Source organism: Lotus japonicus, chromosome 1, assembly GCF_012489685.1.
Source record: "Lotus japonicus ecotype B-129 chromosome 1, LjGifu_v1.2".
NCBI lineage: Eukaryota > Viridiplantae > Streptophyta > Magnoliopsida > Fabales > Fabaceae > Lotus > Lotus japonicus.
Window position 1 is genome coordinate 278,131 of NC_080041.1, and position 26,021 is coordinate 304,151.

At 36.4% G+C, this 26,021-nt stretch overlaps 3 protein-coding genes and 1 long non-coding RNA gene across 6 annotated transcripts; 2 read left to right on the forward strand and 2 right to left on the reverse strand.

The window, feature by feature from the left end:
• Positions 1 to 310: 310 nt before the first annotated feature.
• On the forward strand, positions 311 to 2,062 carry LOC130732818 (uncharacterized). Its single transcript, XR_009017129.1, has 3 exons — positions 311 to 688; positions 810 to 860; positions 1,003 to 2,062. It is a non-coding gene; the product is annotated as an uncharacterized LOC130732818 (long non-coding RNA).
• Positions 2,063 to 2,611: 549 nt separating this feature from the next.
• Positions 2,612 to 3,734, reverse strand: LOC130732817 (brefeldin A-inhibited guanine nucleotide-exchange protein 1-like). The gene is made up of 2 exons (XM_057584803.1): positions 3,427 to 3,734; positions 2,612 to 2,908 (listed from the first exon to the last, which is right to left on the reverse strand). The coding sequence occupies exons 1-2, from the start codon at positions 3,670 to 3,672 to the stop codon at positions 2,612 to 2,614; spliced, it is 543 nt and encodes a 180-aa protein (XP_057440786.1). The 5' UTR covers positions 3,673 to 3,734.
• Positions 3,735 to 18,200: 14,466 nt separating this feature from the next.
• Positions 18,201 to 18,711, forward strand: LOC130731908 (uncharacterized protein At4g04775-like). The gene is made up of 2 exons (XM_057584077.1): positions 18,201 to 18,305; positions 18,388 to 18,711. The coding sequence occupies exons 1-2, from the start codon at positions 18,201 to 18,203 to the stop codon at positions 18,709 to 18,711; spliced, it is 429 nt and encodes a 142-aa protein (XP_057440060.1).
• Positions 18,712 to 18,926: 215 nt separating this feature from the next.
• Positions 18,927 to 24,162, reverse strand: LOC130732819 (uncharacterized). 3 transcript variants are annotated; one of them, XM_057584806.1, is made up of 4 exons: positions 20,767 to 20,889; positions 20,159 to 20,675; positions 19,549 to 20,075; positions 18,927 to 19,445 (listed from the first exon to the last, which is right to left on the reverse strand). In XM_057584806.1, the coding sequence occupies exons 2-4, from the start codon at positions 20,568 to 20,570 to the stop codon at positions 19,257 to 19,259; spliced, it is 1,128 nt and encodes a 375-aa protein (XP_057440789.1). In that variant the 5' UTR covers positions 20,571 to 20,675; positions 20,767 to 20,889; the 3' UTR covers positions 18,927 to 19,256. The 3 variants fall into 3 exon arrangements, with proteins under 3 accessions (XP_057440789.1, XP_057440788.1, XP_057440787.1); XM_057584805.1 differs by lacking the exon at positions 20,767 to 20,889 and having other exon boundaries at positions 20,159 to 20,748; XM_057584804.1 differs by lacking the exons at positions 18,927 to 19,445; positions 19,549 to 20,075 and adding an exon at positions 23,144 to 24,162 and having other exon boundaries at positions 20,546 to 20,675; positions 20,767 to 22,889.
• Between the last annotated feature and the right edge of the window lie 1,859 nt (positions 24,163 to 26,021).

Consider the following 26,021-nt stretch of genomic DNA (forward strand, 5'->3'; position numbering starts at 1 on the left):
CAAGAGGAAAGAAAGACAAAGAGGAAAACTAGTTATTCCAAACGTCAAGTAGAAGTGGAAATAGGTTAGGTCAGGCTTTGCACGGCCCAAATCTGACTTGTATTATAATTATTTAGCTCAAGACTGGCTTGTGGCCTATTATAAGTAGAGGAAATTTCGACAAAAAAAAGTTGAGGAAATCTATCTATCTATCTATCTATCTATCTATCTATCTAGAGAGAGTTTGTGCAGCCTTGGGGTAAACCTGTCAATCAACAATTAATTTCAAAAGCTATGAAGCTTGGCCATGGTTATTTTAGTAAAAATGTTTTTTATTTCACTTAGATTGAATCTCAGCCGTTGATTCACAATAAGTTATTAGTTAGGGATCAAATCTTGACCATTGAAATCGATCTACAATCTTGAATCTCCTTCAATATTTTCGCTGACGTTTTTGTTTTCTCATATCTCCACCTTCCACCTTCTCGCGTTGCCCGTTTTCATTCTTTCACCTCATTTAATCGCGTCTCCCGTTTTTTCCTTTATGGCTTCCGTTTTCCACCTCGAGAGCTCGATCGGTTGTCAAAGAAGACATCTTTGTGGTGCCTCATCTATGGTCTCAAACGCCTTCGCAGTCGTTTCGCACTCAGCAGCGTGAAGGAGATGGGTCCAAGGGGATCTGCGGCTCTTCCGACAGCGGAGTGACCAGGTTATTCTGATTTCGCTGTTTCTGCTTTAATTCCTTCTCTACTCTGCACTGATTTCACCCGACATTTATGCTTGAACGACTTTTGTTTGATTTCTTGGTGTCTGACAATTTCTGGGGGCAGGATTGGATCCTCTTTTTCTTCTTGGCAGATTTGCTGCTTCTCTAATCTGTGGTAAGGGTTTCTTCTCGAATTTTCTCTCCACAGATTCTTTGTTTGATTTTTTTTCCCTTTTTTTACCCCTGTTTCTATTTGGAGCATAGGAACGGTATTTTTTTCCCTTTTTTTATATAGACTGGATCCTCTTTTTATATAGACTCCAAAAAACAGTATTTTGAGCGGTGCAAAATGAATGTGGAATAGATCAACTTCACCAACATCTAGAAATTTGGAAGAACAACAGGTTAGTAGATTGGTTAACACGATTCTCTTTATTTTTGGTGATTTTTATGTATGGCTATATTAATAGATTGGGTCCATCCATTCCCCCATTGGAGCTGATGGTTTTGCCGAAGGATTTCTCGGAGCCTTATGGCGTTCTTACAAGAGCGAGGAGTGTCGTTTTGATGGGAAAGCGTTGTGGCATAAAGTATGACTGCACAGATGACGTTGCCTTTGACCAGATTGAGGCTCAGATCAATGCACGCAGGTCTACTAGGGGGAGCTAAGGTAGTTTTCTTGGGTGTTGGTGGTTTCTTTGGGTATCGTGTGGGCTTGTGGGTTGTTTTGGGTCTTAGGAGGTTGTCTTGGTGTCGTCGAGTCCTTGGTTGGTGTTTGTCTAGTTTGGTTGCTCCCCTTTTTGGGCTGGGTTGTCGCCGGCTTTGACGGTTTTTGGGTCTTCTGAGGAGGGTTGTCTATCTTGAACATTTTCCTCATCAGTATAGATGTTTTTGCTTTCAAAAAAATTGTGACTTCTTTCAGTGGGAGGTTTTGTCAATTTTTTTGGGAGTGTGACAATGATGAGGTTAGAAAGATATGTGGATCATTTGAGATTAGGGCTGAAATATTGGTTTGGATTGTCAAGCTAAGAAGACAGATTTCAAGAATCGAGGGTCATCGGAAAAAGAAGATAGACTTGAATGCACTCCAAAACCTCGTATGGAACTTCTTTTATTCAGCAAATGGTGAATTTGAGTATTGAGACAGATTTGCGTGATGTTCGTCATACCATTGAATGTGTTAGAAATATTAATATAAAACCATTCATGTGGCCCTTACCCAACAGCTTAAGCTTTTAGGATAATTGATTGTTTGACATGGTATCAGAGCCTCTATGACCAAGCGGTCTAGAGCTCAATCCTTGCCACTCCCAACTGTTCTAATAAAAAAATTTGAATTTCAGCACATGGTAGGTGGGTTCGTGCATTGTCCACGCTTCAAGCCCAAAGGGCTCTTTCTTGAAGGGGCGTGTTAGAAATATTAATATAAAACCATTCATGTAGTCCTTACCCAACAACTTAAGCTTTTGGGATAATTGGTTGTTTGACAGAATGCAACAGATCAAAGAAGTAGAAATTCATTCTCTCAAGCTCCCAATCTAGGTGGCATAAAATTGCTAGGGAAAATTGAGGAAAGAGAGATGAGGAATGTATGCCCATATATAAGGGCTATATTGGTCATATCTCTAGTTAATGTGGGACTTTTCAGCACTCTCCTCATAAGAACATTTAGATCTCCAAAGGCAATCTTTTCTCTTGACTTTACTTCCTAAACTATACCTTTTAAATCCTCCAAAAGACATACGTTAGATAAAAAAAGCTTCCACTGAGAGATATCAAAGTAGCATAGCAAACTCTAAATCTGTATAAATCAGAGATTTAATGCTTTTTAAAAAAAAAGAAAGAGAGAAAGGGTGTGGCAGGTCTAGCTCTGCAAACCAAGTACACATCCACAAAAACAATTCATACATTAAGATATGTCTTAGCTTACTCTGATTTTCGTGATTGTGATTTAAATTGCTCCTGAATATGCCGAATGAGAAGTCCATTTGCACCCACTGCTTTTTCCTCACTCTGCTTCCAGTTCACAAGATTGAGTATACCCTCCAATCCCAGCAATCTATTAAAGCTATTTGCTTGTTTACCCTGAGGTGCGGAAGAATCGGCATTCATCTTAATTTCATTTTGAACTATTTGATCATAAAGGGCCCCGAGATATTCCTCCGATAAATCCTTCCCGTTATCTATGCCTCGGTTGTTTCGGATAAAATCAGCCTTTGTCATCTGGAAAGAAATCAACCAGAATATACACAACAAAATCCAGGTCAAACACATTTGACATTGAAGAATCACAAACAAGATATCCTGAATTTACAATGTCAAATGTGTTAAAGAATTAAAAACAAACTAATTTTCTCAAACTAATTTACAAAATGAAATTACACAACATAGCTCATCATTTTCACTGAGTTTCCTCAACCTCGACACAAATGCAATAATTTACCATAATTACCACCCTCCTAAATAAGAAGATAAAAGAAATGGAAAGAGGAAACAAATGATATTTTCAAAGTTGTATTCAGAACAAAAATGTACAAGTCACGTTGCTTTGTATAACTTTCTGTGATAAAATTTATGTTTAATTTTCATCAGGAACATAATTTGGAATAGGATGTATCAACTACTCAAAAGTCAATTAAGTCTAAAAGAAATAAAACCAAACCCAGAATGGACACCAAGAAATGGCGAAAAGCAGATCCTAAAACTTAAGACATAACATAGAAGATTCCGCAAAGGCAAACCTTATCTATCACCATATTATTATGTGCATCTGTATTAAGCATTATCACAGAGTAAGCAAGAACGTAGGCGGTATCTGCACTGCTAAAAGAACTAGGGCTGCATTTACAATAGCGCTCAGCAAACTTCTCCATGATGCGATCAATTTTCTGTGCCTCACCAGGTAACCTGAAGCCCTGAAGGAAAAATCGTATAGCTTCTCCAAAATCTATTCCGTTGAAATTAAAAGAATCTACATATGCATGCATAACTTTCAAAACCCCCCAATTTTGTTTCACTAACCTCTCTAATAATACTTTGTTTCTATTGTGCCTAGGAAATGTCAAAGACTGATTGAAATTTAAATTAGTTGCAGCAATGTGTTTATGAGCCAAAGGATGCAGAAGCACTTGGGACATGTTGGGCTTTGACTTGGGCAAGAGGTCTGAATTCAAAGGACTTTGAATTAGAAACAGATTGTATGCGACTTTTTCATTGTTTGCAAATTTTGACTCTTAATTTTTTGTTTGTGTCTTTTTTTTCCTTTTCATTCAGCCTTTTGCTTTAGTTGTTTCCTCAGATCCATTTTAGACAGATTTTGTTTCATGTGGATTGACTCAAGCAGAACTGATCCAAATTCTTTGTGCTAAGACTGTATTTTGATAGCAGATTTTCACCTCCTTATCATTTTCTTAGTTAATTTTCATTACATCTGAGGGGGAATATACATGTTTATGAGAGGAGAAATAGGAATGCTGCTAATTGTAAGATGGGAATGGTAGTGGGATGGTGTAACACAATGTTATCATGGCACTATGGCAGCAAGGTATTGGAGAAGGCAATTGTACAATAAGTAGAGTAGCATAACATAATTCTTGGAGTAAACTGGTGGCTTAGGATAAGAGGGGGAATGTGAGTGTGTATCAGCTGTGATTGTTTTCTCTTATTTCTGCATTATTTTTATTCAGTAAAAAGGAGAGGAAAAACTAGAAAGATGGGGAGAACAGCAAGGGGAAAGATAAAAATAGAGAGAAGGAGAGGGAGATAGATCAAGATAAAGAAAGGTCTAGAGATAAAGTAAGTAGAGAGACCCATGAGGAAGATCATAAATTGAGTAATGTTGATGATAAAGTAGACTGCCATGAAAAGAGAGATGAGGAGGTTCGGTATGATGGAGCTTTTGCTTTAGCTCGGCTCATTAAGTTTTTTAATTTTTTTGCAGTGTGAGATATGTTTGTTTCTATACTTAATTAGTAGTATTTGCTATAATTCAGGTGTTGGTTTATTTGAATGAAAGGGATAGGGATAAGGCAAAGGAAAGAGAGCGAGAGAAGCATACAGATAGTTAAAAGAAGAGGGTAAGCTATAGAGATGGGGAGAAGGACAAGGGGAAAGATAAAACTAAAGAGAAGGAAAGGGAGATAGATCGATTAAAAGAAAAGTCAAGAGATAGAGTAAGTAGATAGACCCATGAGGAAAATCATAAATTGAGTAATGTTGATAAGTAGACTACCACTTTAGCGTACCATTTTATGTCATAATTCCTTTGCTCATTTTGAATGGTTCCTTTTCTCTTAGGCTCATACCACATAGTACTATTAAACTTCTCTATCATTGTTAAGTGTGTTGTATGCTACCATTTTATGCCATAAGTTAATTTTAACACAAAAATGTATCCATCCGATTACAGTCTTTTACTGTAATTTGATATTCATACGCTTTTTGTTTCTCGATATTGATCTTCCTTTGTTTGTTGACTTAAATTATAGAAGTTAGGTTGCTAAAGGGAGCTTTCGTGCAGTGGAAGGACAAATAAGAATGCTTTTACTTTGCTCACTACTTTCTATTTTGATATAATGTTTCAGCTTATCCCCCTCTTGAGACTTTCTCTAAGGCATATAAGCTGTGAAAGAATCTCTCCCCTGGAAATTGAGCATGTCCTTGGAAACATCTCTCATTGAGCATATCCCTCTCTTGATTCTCTAAGATATATCCGTTGTGAAAGAATCTCTCCCCTGGAATTTGAACATGTCTCTGGAAACATCTCTCATTTTACTTTTGTGTGCCTGCAGAAGTTGTCAGTGATTGAATTGTTAAACTGTATTACTCCATGTGGCCAAGTAAACTGCTTTATTTCTAATGCATCCATCTTTTTTATGGTGGAAGCCTCTTAATTTATGCAAATCATGGATGTGGTTTTTCATTATTCTAAGTGTAGGTTCATCTAGCTTTACACATTGAAGTTTGAATTTCAGATAGGTCACTTGAGATTTATGGAGCCTTCTATCAACAACTTGGATTTGAAAAAGATGCATATTGAATTAAAATTCACCTCATACCATGGGGAAGACAAGTTTCATCCTTGCTTTTATCTACTCAGCTTCTTTGTTCATAAATGGTGCAATTACCTTTCTTGGATACAAGATGAGTGATCAGGGCAGAGAAAAAGTAACATAGTTTGCAAAGGAAGACAATTTTCTTACTCCTTTGAAGAACCTAGCATGACTTTGAGCTTTTAGTAATGAGATCAGTAAATAGGACTGCAGTGTTAGTGATGATAAACAATAAAATTAACATCCTGTTTATTTGTCATCTACATATTTGTCGGTGTTGATTTTTGTATTTCAGATACTTGAATAATTGAATTTTTTAACAACTTTTTGCCTTTTCACTTTCCTTCCTTTTTAAAGATATATTTTATGGGTGTGACTAAGTAGAACATACAGGAAAGCTAGCTAAATCATGATATAATATCATGGGTGTGCTCTTTGTATCAGATCCTTGATTGATGAACTTTGAGGTGGAGACATAAAAATGGTTTATAGATAAAAAGAACTTCATCTCATATCACCTTCAAATTTATAATTATGACTTATGATATGTACATGATACCTCTAAAAAGTCTTTCTATTAACCAATGTTCTGAAAACCGGACCGGACCGGCCGGTTCAACCGGTTCAACCGGGAACCGGACATGGCACCGGTCCGGAACATTGCTAAAACCGGTGGAAGATCAAACCGGAGATGAACCGTTCAAACCGTCTAAAACCGGCAAAACCGGTGGTCCAAAGGTTGAACCGGTTTATTTTAAACTAGGTTTTTTTTCTCTCTCTTTAACTTTTCTCTCTCACATGCTCGAATTCCGTGCGGCACTTGTTACTTTTCAAAACTTTCCACTGACAAAAGGCAATCTTTCCTCTCTCATTATTAAACTAATCTTGAGAAATGGGAAATATTAATATTTTTAAAAATCTTTGTCTCTTTTCAATGTATATAAAATTACAAACGTCACTTGCTACTGGTTATTTTTTTCAATGTTACTTTTTTTTCACTTGCCAAAAAGAACTAGTGATGGTACTATTCTGTGGAAGTGATGTTTATACTCCATAAACTTACGAAGGTACACCTGTTTTTTTTTTAATATATATTCAAACATAGAATATTTCTTAACTTGGTAAAACTTAATACTCCCTCCGGTCCTATTTATAAGCAACAAAAAAAAAATTCACATAGTTTAAGAAATGTAGTTAAACTAGATATAATGCATTAAATTTGTCTTGAATCAAAATAAACTTCCAAAATTACCCTTTGTTATTAGTGTTGGAAAGTGAGAAAGAGAGAGAATAATTAATGAGACACATTTTACAAGTTAGAATTAATAAGGGCATCATTGGAAAAAAATAATTAATATAGCTCAAACTTTCATTTGGTTCTTATAAAAAGGACCAAGATTTTTCTTCTCTTTCATGCTTATAAATAGGACCGGAGGGAGTATTATTTTATTTGTTTGATATCTATTATAGTATTACATGTAATTAAATTTAAATCTGGGTATAAATTTAAGAGATAAGATAAGTATTAGTAATAAATAATATTTTAAATATTATTTTACTATTGACGGTTCGACCCCGGTTCGACCTCAGTTAAACCTTTAAACCTTAAACCCGTACCTTCACCGGTTTAATGACCGGTCCGGTTTTCAGAACATTGCTATTAACTTACAAGGCTTTTCTCTCAATTGGAAAACGTCTAGCAAACTTAACAAGAAGAACATTTTTAAAGACAACGAGCATATTGTAACTCCCCTAGATAGTGAATTTTCATTCACTCATTTGTCGTTACTTTCTATATTCCCAGCCCACTCACTTTTTTATTTTGTAACGTGAAAAGAAAACCATGGAAACATAAAGAAACCATAAAAAACCACATCATTGAAGTGTAACAGCTCGAACATAAACGACTAAAAATCCATTTATATGATATTTTAGATCTTCATCATTTTATCTCCCAAACCATTCATACAATTGAGTGTCATAAATTCTATTAGGAACATGCCTTTTGAAGGCAACTTTTGCTTTTGTTACAAAAATTTAGGATGCTCAGGTACAAGACCCTGTCATGCTCTACTGGACCAACCCCTTAAGATTTCAAGATAATTTAAACCTCACACAAAAACAATAACTTTTAATTAATTCTTTTTAAACAGTTGGAAATTACAAAAATCAAACTGGGAAGAACTACCTCTATAATAATAGTAGCATTAAGTAAATACACGATTGTTTCACTTCAAATTGTTAATTAAAGAACATCATTCGTTGCTCTTATGAATTTAGAATATGGATTGTCATGGAATGATGGGCAAAATCTGTTTTGACCTTTGAGCTGACTTTTAATTGTAACAAAAATAGAATTAATTAGTATAAAATTATTTTAAATGTGTTTATTAGTATTTAGTGTATATGAGTTAGAGAATTTCATAGGACACAATTAATTACTTTTGATTTATAGAGTTTATTTTTTAACAAATTTATAGTTACTATTAATAATAATAATAATAATAATAATAATAATAATAATTATTATTATTATTATTATTATTATTATTATTATTATTATTATTTTTTTCCTTTTTTAAAATTATTATTATTATTATTATTAATCCTTAAAAATTAAGGGTATAGTTTTAATATTGTTAGTAATCCAACGTCTACTTTTTACCACATACATGTTACTTCAATTCCCTATAATAAACTATTTAATACATAAAAAAATAATCATCAATCAAGCATTTAGGAGGAAAAAGACAAAAGGTAAAAAATTGCAACTAAAAAAAACAAAAACAAAGATTCAATACAAAAAAAAAATTCCGTATGTTACAAAAAAATAAAAAATAAACTTACAAATTTATGATTTCTTATTTTCTTATGTCTAAAAAAATGTGTTCGTTTAACCCGTGAAATATCTTTAAAAAATAACACAAATTTTAAAAAAAATCACACAAAAAAACAGAATATGAATATTCCATGTGCATCGCACGGGTGAAAAATACTAGAAATTGACAATCTTTACAATTTTATTTCTTAAATTGCAGATCAATATTACCGGTCTCAATGCTAAACCAATTGGCTCAACTGCAAAAAACTTTTTCATCTCCAATTGTGTCATTTAAATGTGTTTAAGTATCTAATTTAGTGGTTACTTATTATGAAGGCTTAATTGCACTTTTGGTCCCCCAACTTTGGCCTTCCTGCGAAAATCGTCCCCAAACTTCAAAATTAGCAAAAAATGACCCTGAAGTTTATACACGATTGCACTTTTGGTTTTCCGTCCAACTTCCGTCCAAAACCTAACAGATTGCTGACGTGGTATTATTTAATAATATTTTAATTAAGAAATAGAATTTTTTTAATTTTTGGGACTAGTGACAGAGATAATCCGTTACAACATTACAGTGAGCATTTTCATCAACCTCTTTCCCTAAGATTTTCATCACCTTCATCCTCAAACCAGAAAACCTCAATTGCACCATACTAGACTTGCCCAAAACTCAAACCAGAAGCAGGAGATGAATAAAGCCCCAATTCCCTCAACCAAATCCCTAAAGTGTCAATCAGATAGAGATGAAAGAGGAACTACAAATCCAAAATCCAATAACAGAATGGATCTCTGCTCGAGCCACTTCGTCACCTATGCTTCAACCTCCTTTTTATGATTTGGGTCTAGATTTGTTTGGATTGGCTTCGTCTTCTGTTTGATTTGGCTTCATGGGTTGGGGCTTGGATTTGAGAAGGAAGAAAGAGGGCCAGACACCTTAGATCTGTGTGTGTGAAAGATGGGTTTTGGGGGGTTTTAGAGGAGCTGGTGGTGGTGTTCGGTGAGGGGGGGTGGCGGTGGTGGTGCTGCTGGGAGGGGGTTTGATGAAGATGAACAATAATTGATGAAAATGGAGATGGGGATGGTTTTAATTTTAGTAGTTACAAATTTTCTGGATTTGTACTGATGAAGATGGAGAAAGTGTGGAATGAGGAGGGGAGGAGGAGTGGTGGGTATAGAGTGGGGGACTAAAAATGCAACTGACTAATAGTTATTTAATTAAAAAATTATTTTTTTCAGTTAAAATTAATTTAGAAATGTCATGTCATCATTTTCAGTTAGATTTTGGACGGAAGTTGGACGGAAAACCAATTTTGCAACCGGGTGTAAACTTCAGGGTCGTTTTTTGCTAATTTTGAAGTTTGGGGACGATTTTCGCAGAAAGGCCAAAGTTGGGGACTAAAAGTGCAATTAAGCCTATTATGAATTAATATCAACTAGGGAATTGAAAAGCACATGATTTCCGTAGGATTTGAATGAGTCATGCAAATTGATAATGAAGGCCCATAAGTTACTAAATTAAATTATCTTTAATAAATATAAATCAGTTACAAAATTTAAATCCTTTAAAATGAAATTTAAGTATGACTTTAAAGTACTTCATCTGTTCTTATTATAAATTAATGTAGTATTTGAGCCTTAGCACTCCTTAATAGCTATCCTGAAAACACTTTTCATTAACCCTTTCCCCTATAACTATTTGTCTTTCATAATTGAAATAAAAGATTTACAGTTATGAAATTTCATAAGACAAGATCAATTAGTTTAATTTTTTAGAATATTTAGATATTTATTAAAAACATAAAGGTGAATGTTTAAATATTAATTTTAAAAAGTGAATATCTATGGGTGAATATGAAGTTACATATGACACATTTAAGTACATGCGTTATGCGATGAGTTTACTTGAAAATGTTAAAGAATACATAGATGAAGTAATAGAAACTTTACATTGGAGTACTGCAAACAATGTTAGAGAACTTTTTACTACTTTAGTATTACCACATCAACTTTTAATGGCAGAATTTGTTTGGAAAGAAACCTGAGAGTATTTAAGTGATAATATTTTGCATAGACGAAGACTTTTTATGCAACGTAGTGGTAAATACATTTTTAAGCAAAGCTCATTAAAAAAAAGGAAAAAAACCACAAAACAAATAAAGTAATTGGGCTTCTGCAAAATAAAAACAAATACATTCATCACGTGCCACAAAAATACAAATTTATGTTTGCTTATATCTAAAATTAATTTTGTTCTTTTAATTCATATAAATTTTCTTTCAATAAATATAAATAAAAAAAACTAATTTAGAAAGAAAAAATACACATGATAAACAAAAAATAAAAACTATATTTTAATAATGATGCACTTTTCTCTTTTAATTTATATACTTACATGCCATCCAAGTAGAACACGAGATCGGATTTATGTAATAAAATGATGGCCGCATAGGATAACTCCGTTAGCAATTGGACATAAGTCACACAGAAGGATCCTGTAAAACTCAGTTTTGTTATGTTTATTATTACCTAAAGAGTATTAAGTATTTTTTTTTATAAGCATTAAGTATTATTTTATTAAGTATTATTTTATGTGAATTATTTGTAATATTTACTACAGTTATTACTAGGGATGCCTTAGCGATGTAAATATTTGACGTAAGTGACGTTGGACCTTAGTAATATCTTAGTGACAACGTACGTTGTATTCCGAGCGTTTTGACTGAATATTGATAGTATAATGTTACAGTGGTTTTTAGGGCAAAGGATTCCTTTACTGTGTCGATGAGTTGGAAATTTCCGACGACGTGGAAGATTTTGCGGACCACACCATTGTGAGGTGTGTGAGGCGTGACTAGAGAAGGATATTCCTTTAAGAAATATTCTATTTTTTCCCTTTTGAAAGATTTTATTTAAATAAAATGTATTTTATTTAAATGATAAAACTTATTCAATTATTTTCATGGTCCAATTAATATTTTAACCAAAGTATTATTAAACATATAAATTGAGAAAATATTTCAATGTAATTAAGTGTATGTTCCCTAGTTGACTTTTGAGATGAAGGATCAAGCTTTCATGTTCAGATTTTTACGAGGACCTTTATCTCTTTTCTTTTAATGCATTAAGGGCTGAATTCATAAACTCAAAAGATGGAGGTGTTAATTAAATTCTTTTAAGAAGGTTAATACATGAATTAAACCAAGATTTTGAGCAAGAATCAAGAGGAGGAAAAGTTAAGAAAACCCCTTGGGGTTGGGTCTGGTGGTCATGGGTTAGGGAGGGAATTTTCACATTAAATGCCTAGCTTGAGTGCACCTCTCATAGACTCATACCTCTCCTATAAATACATGATGTTGATAATTCGAAGTATGCTATGTTGTTGCAATTAAACTGATCTTCACATCAGAAAAGAATGATAATTTGATTGAAGTTTTTAAAGAAACTTTGTAAAATTATTGTTTTTATCTAAATGTTTTTAAGAAGTTATTCTATATTCATAGCTCGTATTTTCAAAAAAGAAGTTTTGATCTTATGAAAGAGAAAACATTTTCGTTTTCAAGGTTTTTGGGTGGGAATATCGAAATTACAAGGGAAATGGTAGATCATTGATTCAAATGACCAAAATAGTAATGTTGTTATGTCTATTTGTTGTTAGGAATTATTAAGCGTACTATTCCTCGAGAATCGAGATCCAAGCTCGATGCAAGAATCAGCCAAGGTAAAGGCAATTCAGTCTTAAAGCGTTTGTGTGACTGCATGCTACTTGTTGTTTTGAAATTATGTCATATGCTATATGATTGTGAGGGCACTTCAGTTATGAAGTCTTGTTTGTGCTTGACATATGTGGTTGTGAATCGTTTATGAATCTATATGCTGATTTATGAACACGATCTGATGAACATGCTAGCAAATTGTTATTAAGAATATGCTATTTTCTGATATGCTTAAGTTGCTTGCTTATGTTATTGATTACATGCAGGTATATTTATTACGACTGTGAAACGTTCGTGGTGTGGAAGTGATAGGCATGGATGCCTTGGATGACTATCTTGCATGTCATGAGTGTTTTTACCAAGTTGGATGGACTTGATGGCCATGGCTGAGTCCAGGAAGGGCTAGTCCGCGGTGTAACTCAGGAGCCGAGATGGTCCTGATTGAGTGGAAAAACGAAAGACAGCAATGCGTTAGCACTTGGCTAACCCTGATTTTGGAGCTGGGAAGAAGCGACGCGTTAGTGAAAACTAACCCCAATCGTGGAGTCGTGTTTTGTCCCGCCTACCCGGTAGTGGTTGCTGGCGTTAATGGATATCCAAAATGAGATTGCATATGCGAGGGCATATAGACTAACAAAAATTAGAGCTATGTGCCAGTTCCCTATATTTGCTAAGTGTTAGCTTAAGGAATGATATACTTGTTAGAATAACATGCCATACTTGATGACTCGTGAGGATGCCCTACCCACCGCCTCGTTACACGCCACCAGCGGGAGCAAATGTTGATAGGTTGTTGTGGAGGATTCCAGGCGGTATTTGTCCTATGTGCTAGTGTACTCTCTGGCGTCATCTTCAACTTTGCATGTGCACCTTCAGCACTACATATATTATGGTATGTAAGAACATATGAAAATATATCTACAAGCATCAAATGTACAATTGATTTACCTATTCGTTTTTGTGGTGCCAATATGCATGATAGTATCAACCCACGCGTTGGCAAACTTTTGCTTGTGGCTTAACCATGTGGTTGATAAATATGACAAGAACAATGGGAAACCACGACCCATAGTACACATTTGCTTCCAGCTTGACTCATACTCCTCCTCGGTCTCAGAATCCACCAAGTCTTCCCAGGACTCCCAAATTAGTTCCCAATGATTCTTATCCTAAACCATCAACTTGCTCTTTGCCACCTACATAACAAATGCTTTGAGGTGAGAAAAACAAGCGCAACCGAGTTTATCAAAGCTATGTCTTTATCAGTAACAATGACTTTTGGGGAATTTTCTTCCTTTGTAAGCAACCCCCTCATACATCCTAATGCCCAAGAATAATCATTTGTTTGCTCAAAAATCATGTATGCAAACCCTATGGAGAAACTGAGGCCAGTGGACATGATACAAATCATTTCAAATAAAGGAATTCAGTACTGGTTTAATTTGTCTTGTACGTACTGTCAAGAACAACAACATTTGGGAATGTGTTGAAAAGTCTGATAGCATCGGGATGACTCCAGAAAATATCTCTACAAACATCTGACTGAGGTTGTTGCCTCTCCCAATACACATATTTGTCACATTGCAACAACTTCATCAAATGTTGCATTTCTGTTAATGGACCCCTTTGAGACATGTGGTAGTTTTTAACATAACTATAAACTTGAGAAATGGTACTCAAGTTGCCCGGATTATGTTTCTTCAGTGAAAGTAACATGTGTCTTGGTTCAACCTTGTTTTCAGCCATACCCGCCACCATACATTGTTCTTCTATTGTAAACCGACCAACATAAGTCTGTCCAACTAAATCCTCAGCTGCTTTATGGTTGTGAAAACAACTCTTCACTTTCAACCCTCAACCTCCTTGCTTCTTGTTGTGTTCCTTTTAATTTAAAATGGCATGTTGATTTTCTAGTTCCAGTGGTTTTATACTTGAATGACGTCGGATCTTTGTACGATATGTACACGCCATGCTTTTCACACCCCTAACATAAGCTTCTCCTTCCTAAACAAACTTCGATAAGACCTAAGGATTACAACAACAAGTCCATTTTACTTCCCCACATTTCTAGCCCATTCACAAAGATCTACACAGGTTGGAAATATCTGTTGAACAAAGAAAATTATATTTACACATGTTACATAATCGAGTATGTACAACATTAAGAAATCTACCTGAGTAGTCGTAAGTAGATGTGTGCAATCAACACTTATCGATTGACTTATTTCCTAACCAGTAGGTTGAATAAGCTCGGGGTCTTTGGCATCATATTCCTCATTCATTACCTCATATTGATAATTTATTAACATATCAACATCATATGGGTCACTCATGTTGCCTACAACAAATCACAAATTGTTCTAAAATTTAACTACTGAATTATACAATTTCCGAGTTTTAGGTCTCGGAATTTCAAAATATGTTTTCCGTGTCCTAAACCTCGGAATAAAATTGAATAGCCAAAAAACCTGAGATTTAAAGCTCGGGAACATACTGAGAGTTATAGCTCAGAAATGAATCGCACCAGCAACAGGAGTAGCAGTGGTGTTACATGGTAGAGACGAGGATGGAGATGATGCTGGAGATGATGATGGAGATGAAAGGGATGCTATTGAACTAGAATATGAAGATGCAAGGAGAGGATGATGGGGAAAATTGTAAGACCCCGAAATAAATAACTAGATTATTTATTTATTTTCGTTATATTAAATGATTGGGTGTGTATATTCTATTATTTTATGTTATTCTCCTGACTCGAACCCTATTGCGAGTCAGGAATATTATTTATATGATAATTAAGTTCGCAGTATGTTTAAGGATGACACTATAGTCATTTTGAGTGATAGCACGAGCCATATTCGCAGCCGACTGAGGTTAAGAGTGTCCGAAAAAGGCTATATCCGCTCCTAGAGCACTGTTCAAGAGAATTTTAGAATTGAAGGGAGAATAAGAACCTCTGAGTAATTTTCCCATGACCAGTATTTCTTTCTGGAACCCTTGACTATACGCACGCTAGGTTCTACTTCCCGAAAGTCCGTCGAAGCTAGACCTTATCTTCTCGAGGACTTTAATTAAGACCCTGAATGAAGAGTTTTTCTATCCGTAGCTTCTAACGAAGTTTCCATCCGCGATGCCTCATTTCTTTCGACGTTTGTAATCTTTTTCGAGAAGGAAGTTTCTTCATCCGACGTCGACTGCAAAAAGTAGTTTTTCGGCGTAAATCAACTCATACTGCGTTTGGATCGTTTTCTTCAACTTAAAGAGTGTAACGCCCCGACTTTCGGGGGTCACGAGTTACCTGCTAAAATAAAAATGCAATGTTTTCCAAAAAGATTTATAAATGCGAGTATATTTTTTTTTTTCCTTTTTGAAATGTTTTCAAAACATGTAATGCTACTCCCAACAGTAAATCAAATTTACATCAAGCCTTGAACAAGGCAAGTTCCCGAATGTATGAACGAAAGAACACAACTACAAATCTAACAAATAGAATCAAATTCGACAAGGAATCCGTTATGCCACGACACCCTAATCCGACCTACTCCCTACGATCTCCACATCGGGGAACCGCAAGAAAGCAATGCATCGGAACCTACCCGAAAACTCAAATATAAGTTCCTAAAAATCATTATGCAAGCTTAAACCAATAACGGTAAGCTCTCTAACCCAGGGCTCTAGCCCTAAACCCAACTATACTCTTCAAGTCCTCCACAATTCTTCAAGTCCTCGTCTCTGACTCGTACAAAGGTCAAGCTTTATCGAGGGTTCTCCATTGCCTAATAGTGTTAAGCGTCCAAACAACAAGTGGCAAATAGAAAGGGTTAACTTCATACAACTACCACATATAAAAGAGAAAAACATGCTATTCAAATTTAAGTGCATAACATGACACATAAGCTAGCAACTTAATTCAAGATAGATGACAACATATATCCAACAACATGAAATCAAATCATATATCAGCAAAATCAACGATATGGATTTAACTCCGATATCAACAACTTAGCAACATAGATTAATTCAGATATCAACAACCTCAACAATATAACATCAAATCAGATACAACAACCTCAACAAAGTAACATGAAATCATATATCAACAACCTCAATAATATAACATCAAATCAGATATCAACACTCTCAACAATATAACAACAATCAGGTATCAACAACCTCAACAATATAACATCAAATCAGATATCAACAACCTCAACAATATAACATCAAATCATTCCAAAGAATGTGACAATCTCATGGGACAAATTACCATCTCATTGTCAATACAAACAATATAGTCATTTCGTAGAATGAGACAATCTCATGGGACAAATTATCATCTCATTGTCAACACAAACAATATAGTCATTCCATAGAATAAGACAATCTCATGGGACAAATTACCATCTCATTGCCAATACAAACAATATAGTCATTCCGTAGAATGAGACAATCTCATGGGACAAATTACCATCCCATTGCCTTAGGAACATTCCGAAGAATGGGACAATCTCATGGGACAAATTACTATCTCATTGTCACGGTATAACGTCTCGAAAGACGGGACAATCATGTGGGACCAAACCTACCTCATTGCCACTTCAAGCCAATCAATATAAACATCTTCATCTCAAACGCAAGCAGTGCGAAATAAACAGGCAAGACTCAAAGACGCGCTAAAACTGAGTTACCCTTACCTTAGGCATTTTACTTCCTAAGCTGCAACTCTAATCCAATCACGTCTTTGTTTTCCGCATCGGCTCGCTTCCTTCTATTCCTTAGCTTCGCCGCGAGGCGCTTTCGTCCTTTGAATCCTTCACAAGTTCACATACTAAACCTTAGCCTCTTGTGTTTTAAGCCCAAAGTTTTCCCACAATAAATTTTTAGTCCTCAAAATTAAGTTAGGATTTTCACTAAATAAAAACAAGTTTCATAATTCATTTTCCAAACCCAAAACGCATGTCATAGTCACGGCCACACCTACATAACCATGTACAAATTTTCCTTTTTCGCCAAATCAATTTCAAAGCCATTTTTAACATTTAAAAACAACTAATCTAGGCTCAAATTAAAATCATTAAAACCCCAAAATCAATTAACTTAAGAAAACAACTTTTTTAAAAACTAATCGGTGAAATCTATAGATCTAGTGATAAGGAGCAACATTTGTAAAAGCACTTTGGAAAAAGCTCCAAATGAAAATTTTACAATGACAAAAACTCAACTTTATTTGGAAACAAAACCATGGTTCAAGAAATCATTTCCATAGTCATAACTTTAATGAAAACACTATGTGTGGAAACTAAAAGGATAAATTTAAGGGTTAAATGTGTTCACCGTCCCTGAACTTTGAGCGAGATCTGGTTTCCGTCCCTCGCCGGAAAATCTTCCTAACCCCATCCTCAGACTCAAGTGTTTGTACGGAAACCGTCCTTGCCGCCGGTATAGCTCCGGCAGCCGTGCACGTGGCCGTGCCACGTCATTTAATGAAATGACATGGCATTTAAATAAATAAAAAAAATTCTTTTAAAAATTATAATTAAGCCCTCTGAATTAACCCTAACTAAACTAAATAATCCTAAAACTAATTAACCCTAAAACCTAATCTAAACTTTACTCCTTCAACTCCTTCAAAATCCCCAAATCCAAATTAGGGTTCACCATCTTCTTTCCCTTTCCCTCTTCCTTTCTCCATTGAACTGAGGCTGCACCTGCACCATCGATTTCTTCCCTTCTTCATCTTCTCTGTCGATTTCTTCCTATCTTTCCTTCTTGTCCATCGAATCTTCTTCTCCTTTCACACGATTTCCTGTCTTCTCCGTCGAATCCTCTTCTTCTTTCATGCGATTTCCTGGGTTTTCTGGTTCGTGTCCTTCAACCATGAGAAGACCGTGTTCATCTGGTTCTGTGCATCCTCGAGCACTTACTCCATGCCTCCAGGCGGAATCTGTGCTTGTGGGGAACTAATTGTGTACCTGACATCTCACACTCCTGAAAATCCAGGAAGACATTTCTGGAGATGCAGGAATTTCAAGGTAAATTATCGCCTCTCCTTTTCCTTTAATCTGTCAATTTGAACTGCTATGTTAATCTGTCTCATTTTCATTGTAATTAAAGATCCCCAGGGACTGTGGTTTCTTCCTGTGGGATGAGGATGCAGGAGTCCAAAGTTCAAGAACACAACGTGTTGTTGATATGTTGAGGACAGAGTTGGAAGATTCAAAGGACAAATTGGATGAATTGAAGAAGAAATTGGAGGATACAAAGATGAAATTTGAGGACACAAAGATGAAATTGGAGGAAAGCAAGAACAAAATTAGCAAGCTTCAAAGGAAGCTTGACTGTGAGCTGCTGAATAAGAAAATGGCCTTTGCAGCCATACTGATTGTTGTGTTAGCTTGGGTTGTTAGCTTTTGCTTCCTTTATGGAAGAAAAATGTAATCTGAGAAGGGAATGGAGGTTATGTTGATGTTTTGGAAGTTATTTGGGTAGTTTGGTTGAGTTTAAGTAGAATCATGTAATGGAGTTTTTATTGTAACAAGTTCCTGAATTCAGAAGAAATGGCAATGGAATTGTTTCTTTTTTCAACATTGTTTTGATGTATATAATGTCTCATTTGTAATTGAAAGGTAAAAAGAACTAGAAGACACATAAAGTAAAGTGAAAGAGAGAATCTTTGACTAATGTAATGCCAACAACATCAAGCTTCATAATTCAATGTCAAGTGGTCCACACATCCACACATTCAGAATACAAAATGGTTCTAAACAAAGCTTAAGTGGTCCAAATTACATAAAAAACAACAGCAAACACTTCAACCCATGTGCTTCCTAAACTATATCAAAATGTGCACCCATGTGGTGTCAAAAGTAATGCCAACAAACCACAAAATATTCTCACTTGGTCTGTTCACATTAAATATCTTTCAGCCCTCCATTATTGCTCTACAACCGAGCCCTTACTAACCACAACAACCTTCAACCCTCTCATTTAGCAACTTGAGATTGGAGTGCCTGCACAACTTGAGATGGCTCCTCTTGAACAGCAGCAGATCCACCAGCAGATCCACTTCCACCACCAACATTAGATGGCCCTGCTCCATGAACATAGTGCAATCTTGCCATGTCTTGATCCCATTGTTCCCTTAGCATGGCAGGTATTTCATCAAACTGGATCTGATGTTGAACAATATGAATTTTAATCATTATTTTTTATGAGAAAGTTACATAAATTTGTTGATATGTTTAAAATAAGTTAGCATGTTATAAGTTTACTTACATTTGCATCTTGTGTGGCATTGATGACCTGAGATGCATCCTCTTGTGTTTCAACTGGCTGAGATCCTTGTCCTGCTGCAACTGGATCTTGTCCTGGTTCAGACCCTTGTCCTGCTTCTGGTTCTTGACTCTCCACTGGATTTGGGCATCTCCTTGAATTATGGCCATGCTGACCACACCTGCTGCATTTGTGTTTAGCAACAGTCCTGCTGAGTCTTGTGCTACCTAAATCTTCAAAGGGGTCCCTTCTTCTCAGCTTCTTAGGCCTTCCAGGCCCTCTCTTCTTTATGGGAGGAAGTATCTCAGGGTCATTTGTAGGCTGCCATAACTCTTGGCCATTGATAGGAGTGATCTCATGCCCATATGTAGCTTCATATGCAGCTCTCTTATAGTATGGATGCACAAAATCTTCTGGTTTCATCCTTTTACATGCTATGGCAGCCACTGCATGCCTGCATGGTATGCCAACCAAATCAAACAGATTGCATGTGCATGAACTTTTGCTCAAGTCCACCACAAATCCCTCACCTGTTTGCAACATATTGCAGGATTAGGACAGCCATTATCCATGAAAGTAAACAATGTGTATAAATTCTTATTGGAAACCATACCTGATACAATGTGCTTCACTTCAAACCTCCATTCTGAGGACATTGTTGGAAACCAATGAGAAGCCTTATCAGTCTCCCATGCTAACCTCCTCAAAGGCTTAGGCATTACCTCCCCTCTATACTTGTGAAACTTCTCCCTCAAGGTTGCAAACCTTCCCATCAAGTATGTTCTGATCCAGTCCATCATGGTCAGAATTGGCTTGTCCCTTGCCAATAGAATTGTGGAGTTGAATGACTCTGACAAGTTGTTCATGAGCACATCACACTTGGGGTAGAAGGTGAAGTCATGCTTGCACCAAGTCCTGGTAGGTATTCCCATCATCCACTCCCATGCTGCATTATTTTGTTCCCTCAGCTCCAACATTTTTGCTTCCCACTGCTGGCGATAAGTAGCCTTTGCTGCTGCCATCATAATGTTTCTAATTACAACCCCACCTCCAAACCTCTTTTTGAAGTTTGCATAAAGATGCCTCAAACAAAACCTGTGTTCAAATCCCTCCAAACAGCTCAGTAGCCCCTATTAGCATGTACGCAAGCAGAAATTCATAATCATGAAGTATAATGAAATAAGGATGAACATGATAACAAAGAAAAATAAATTACTTTACCTTCTATTGGTCAGATATGAAGATCCACCTTCTATCTGGACCAATATCAAGCAGTAGCAGATCAAGGAACCACTGCCAGCTTTCCTTGCACTCTGACTCCACTACAGCAAAAGCCAAGGGAAAGTTTTGGTCATTAGGATCCCTTGCTACAGCACATAAGATAATACCTCCATACATTGTCTTTAGATGACAACCATCTAATCCAATAAAGGGTCTACAACCCTGAAGAAATCCCCTCTTACAACCTTCTAGACACATATAGAATCTGCCAAACCTAGGTTGTATGCTTCCAGCAGGATTCTCCAACTGCATTTTGCATGTATTTCCTGCACAAACCCTCCTCAGTTCAGCACTGAATTTATATAGCAATGTGTATTGTTTGTTTGCATCTCCCTCAACTATCTGCAAAGCAAGCTGTCTTCCCTTCCAAGCTCTATACCTTGTGATGCCAGTGGAAAAACCCAACCTCATCTCATCAACAACATCATTGAGCCTCATTGTCCTTGAACCCCTCAGTTTCTCCACCAATTTCTTAGCAACAAATTTGGAAGTAGCATTCTTATTGTTGAATACTCTGGCACAAGTATGAGGGCCACTCAATGTCTTAATTGCAAAAGTTTGTCTCCCACCCACTTTGCTACACAACATAACCCATTTACAATCCTTCTTGCAAGCAGCCCTAACCCTGGTTGTGTCATTTTTGGGGAAATAAATCTCCCTTCCCGTGAGAACAGCATGGTCCTTAGCAGCAACCTTAAACTCTTCCAATGAAATAAATTCCATACCTACTCTAAAGTTAAATTCTGCCCTCATATCCTCATCATGAAACCTCATACTCCTGTTCCTCACAATAACATCATCATCATCACCTTCAGACATACTATGTAACTCTTCATCTTCCCAAGTAGCCTCCATTTCATGGTCACAATCAAAAGCATCATCATATTGAGGAAGCACATTTTCTGCCCCACCACCATGTACTTCATAGGTACCTTCTTCCATTTGCCTTATCTGCTCATTTAACAAAGCTTCAGCAACACCAACTGGTATGCCTTCAAATCCGTCATCATTAACCTTTGCAGCTCTTTCCTCTTCACTATCACTGAAATGTACAGAAGTTGTGGAATCCTCAGTGTCACTTGATGGATTGAAAGGATCATCATCTTCATATACATCATCAAATGTAGGATGTTTTCCATTCTTCTTTCCAGTAACAACCACATGCACATTGCCAACAGTTGGATCATTGGCAGCAACTCCATCAGCAATGGGATCATTGGCAGCAACTTCATTTACATCTCCATTTGCAATGGCAATTGCCACCACTAGCATCTACATTTGCAGCAGCATCTACATTACCATTATCAACAACGGTCTCCCTTTCATCATCACTATCTAGAAGCAACAATACAGATAACCTCTTATTGGACTTTGACTTGACAACATTGCTTCTTATCCTATCAGACTTCCTCACTGGCAACTTGAATTTGGCAGGCCTCTTTGTTGGAGAAAATTTTTCAGCACAAAAATTATCAAGACCAGGTAACTTCAGTGGTGCATCCACTTGCTTCTTGGATGGAGGTTTAAATGGCTGGTTTTTCTTCTTTGGAGGTTCCACAGCCACTTGCTTCCCCTTGTTCTTTGGTTCTTTTGCTTCTCCTTTCTTCTTTGTAGCCTCCACAACCACTTGCTTCCCTCTCTTCTTTGAACCATCCAACTGCTTGTCCTTATTCTTTGGATCACCTGATTGAACTTTCTTGGCTTTCTTCTTTGAACCATCAAGTACCCTGAGGAGATCAATTGGAGTAGCTGGCAGTTCATCAGGAGCATGCTTAACAAAGAGATGTACTTCCCCCCTCTTTACAGCATATTTACCCAACTCTATTGCCTCTTTATCAGTGGACAAAGGCCTGAAATTGTGAATTGCAAAATCCTCGTCTTTCATCCAAAACACCTAGAACTTTCCTTTTGTATACCCCAGCTCAGCAACTACATCAAGACTCTCAAAATAACTCCACCTATCACTATCAGCATCCACAGTGTTTTCTTTGACATCTACGTAGTGCAACCTTGGCTCCTCAACAAATTGTCCAGAGTGATGAATAATGGCTTTGAAAGCCATCCTGACAGAAATGCAGATTAATTACATGCAACATCATGATAGAAATAGAAAGGACAAAGGAACATAATGCTAACATTGGAGTCTACAAATTGATGAACAACAACCCAATGCAAGAATGCATGACCCGACACAACCAAAGCCATACACCCTACCAAAATCGTAAGAACAGAGAGATAGGCAGAAAGAGAAACCAAGGTAGAAATAGAAACCATGTTGAGCTACAAAAGAGATAGGCAGAGCAGAGGACACACTAACCTTCGTCTCCGTCAATTCCAGTCGCCTTCCTCGCCGTCGCCGCCGTCAAAGTTCGTCGTCGCCGCCGTCAAAGTTCTTCGCTCTTCGCCTGGGATAGAAAGCTAGGTTTCAACTGAGAGAGATTGAAGGGTGGGTCGAGAGATGGGTGAATAGTAAGGGGTAAATGTCAAGTTTAGATTAGGTTTTAGGGTTAATTAGTTTTAGGATTATTTAGTTTAATTAGGGTTAATTCAGAGGGCTTAATTATAATTTTTAAAAGAAATTTTTTTTATTTAAATGCCATGTCATTTCATTAAATGACGTGGCACGGCCACGTGCACGGCTGCCGGAGCTATACCGGCGGCAAGGACGGTTTCCGTACAAACACTTGAGTCTGAGGATGGGGTTAGGAAGATTTTCCGGCGAGGGACGAAAACCAAATCTCGCTCAAAGTTCAGGGACGGTGAACACATTTAACCCTAAATCTAATTGACTAAAACATGATCAAAGAAAAGAGAAGAAGTTTTACCATAAAAAGACCTTGGAGATGGTGGTGGTTTGCTTCAAGAGAAAGAAAGCAACAAGAAAGTAGAAGAAGGAAACATGATGATGCTTGTGGTGGTGTGACTCACAGCCATGATAAGAAGAGGAACGTGTGGGTGCTGTCATGGTTGTGGGTTCATGGTGATGGTGCGTAGGAGAAAGGAGAAGTAGAAAAGAATAAGAAATTGATGGTATTGAGGGGAAGAGTAGAAAAATATGAAAACGGTGATGCTGCAGCCAAAGAAATGAAAAGAGAGGAAAGATGATGTTGTGTATTAGAAGAAGAAAATAAAAGCTCTGTAGGAGAAAGGAAAGGAAAGGAATAATATGAGAACTGGTGGTCATGTGTGTGTGTTGTGAGCAGCAGACGTGAAAAGAATGGGAGAGAGAGGAGAAAATAAAGGAAGAAATGGGTCTTTTGGTTGCTGTACAAGGAAAAGTAACATGAAGAAGGTGGAGAGTGAGAGAGTGGGCGCGAGGAGAGAGAGAGTGAAGAATCAGATTGAGAGGGAGAGAGAGTAGCGTGATTGGTTGATCAGTAAGGAGAGAGGAAAAGTGGTGGATAAGGATGAAGATATATTTTAAAAAGATATTTTTAAAATCGGTACGAATTGGTTTAGACACTGATATGTTTAGCTTATAGAATTAAGAGAAAAATATAGAGTTGATATATTATTATACTCAAAATTATGAGAACTCTATAAAATGATAAAATATAACTTTGAATCACTTTTAGCAAAATAAAATGATCCATAAACAAGAAAATGAGTAAAAACTGAGCTAAAGAATAATTGTGAGACAATTAGAATAAACATGACTTCGTCATTTTATGCGTCGAAGCTAGAATAAATTATAAAGAAAATGACAATACTAATTATCATCATTTGAGAGGAAAAGACAAACTTTAGATAGCTCTCAAAGCGTTGAATTGAGCTCATCAAGTAAAAGAAAGGGTTTTATAGCTTATTAAAAATAAGAAAACTATAATATCACTTCCATTTTCAAAGAAACTCTATAAAATAAAATATTTTGAAATTAAATATCATTTAAATAATTTCTATGATTCGTAATTAAATTCAAGTCAGGAAAATAACATAAAAATAATAGAATAAAAATACACAATTAATTAATATAACGAAATTAAATAAATACGCAAGTTATTTATTTCGGGGTCTTATAAAGAGCCTCAATTTGAGTTTCGACATTCTATCGCCGAATACTCAATTTTTATCAGCCGATGAAAGTACTAAAACGCCCGGACCCGCGAAAACTCGATTTTTCGGATTTTCCCCTCCGCTATAAAAGGAGAGAAAATGGAAAATATCTCCATTTTCAAATGGAAAATATCTCCATTTCCCCCTAGGAGCAGCCCTTGGCCGAGAGCAAGAAGAGGGAGATTTCCGCGCCGATTCTTCGTCTCTTGCCCGATCGTCCTGATTTCAGTTGCATTGGATCGACAGCGAGGTAACCTTCATAACCCTTACCTCTGTTTCTACTTTCTGATGTCTTTTTCCATGTCTTTCTATGCTCAAAGTTTTGAGCTTTTTGTAAAAAGATCTGTATAATTTGATTTCTTCTTTCAAATATCTTCTACACCTTCCCTGCATTCCATAATCACCGTCGGTGCGCTCGGATTTTCACCGAGTCGCTGTAGATCTGAATTCCGAGCTCAAAACCCATTTCTACTCAACCGTTGCTTATTGAAGCTTAAAGCCTTAATCTTGCTTAGTGCCTTTGAGATTAGTTGTTGATAAAGGCTTTGTCTATCGCTATTCAAAATTGATTTCGAAAAATATTGACTTTGAGTTTTTGAGTTGTTGAAGTGGACCAAAATACCCCCAATTCACATTTTAAGTCCTTTAATTTTTCTGAGAGTTTCCCTGTCCTAGATATGATCTAAGATTACCTATAAATTTTATTAGATCGAAGAAAAAGTTCAGGAAACCATATTTTTGGCTATGGCCGAAACTTGTTGGTGTGGCACCGTGTCCAAAAATAATTTTTGAGTCTGTATGGCCTGAGCTATAGCGTAGCTTTCTCAGCTGTCGAAAATTTGGCTTTGGTTTCGTGTCATTTCGAGTTCTGTAGCTTGAGTTATGCACATTTTAGCGAACGAAGGTCCTGTTGTCTATTCGTGCCTAAATGTCGAACTCTGAAGCTTCGAAAGCTTTTTCCGATTTTGGTTTAGTGTTATTAGTTTGTATTGTTTCTTAGTGACTAACAATTGATACTCTGATTAAGGTTTGGAACGAGATGAGCTGAGGAAAAAGGCTTTGGAGCAAGCGGTGAGGTTTCACGACGGAGGAAGACACCCCATGGAACTTGCTGAGTTCGAGAATTGTTTTAGGATCGGACT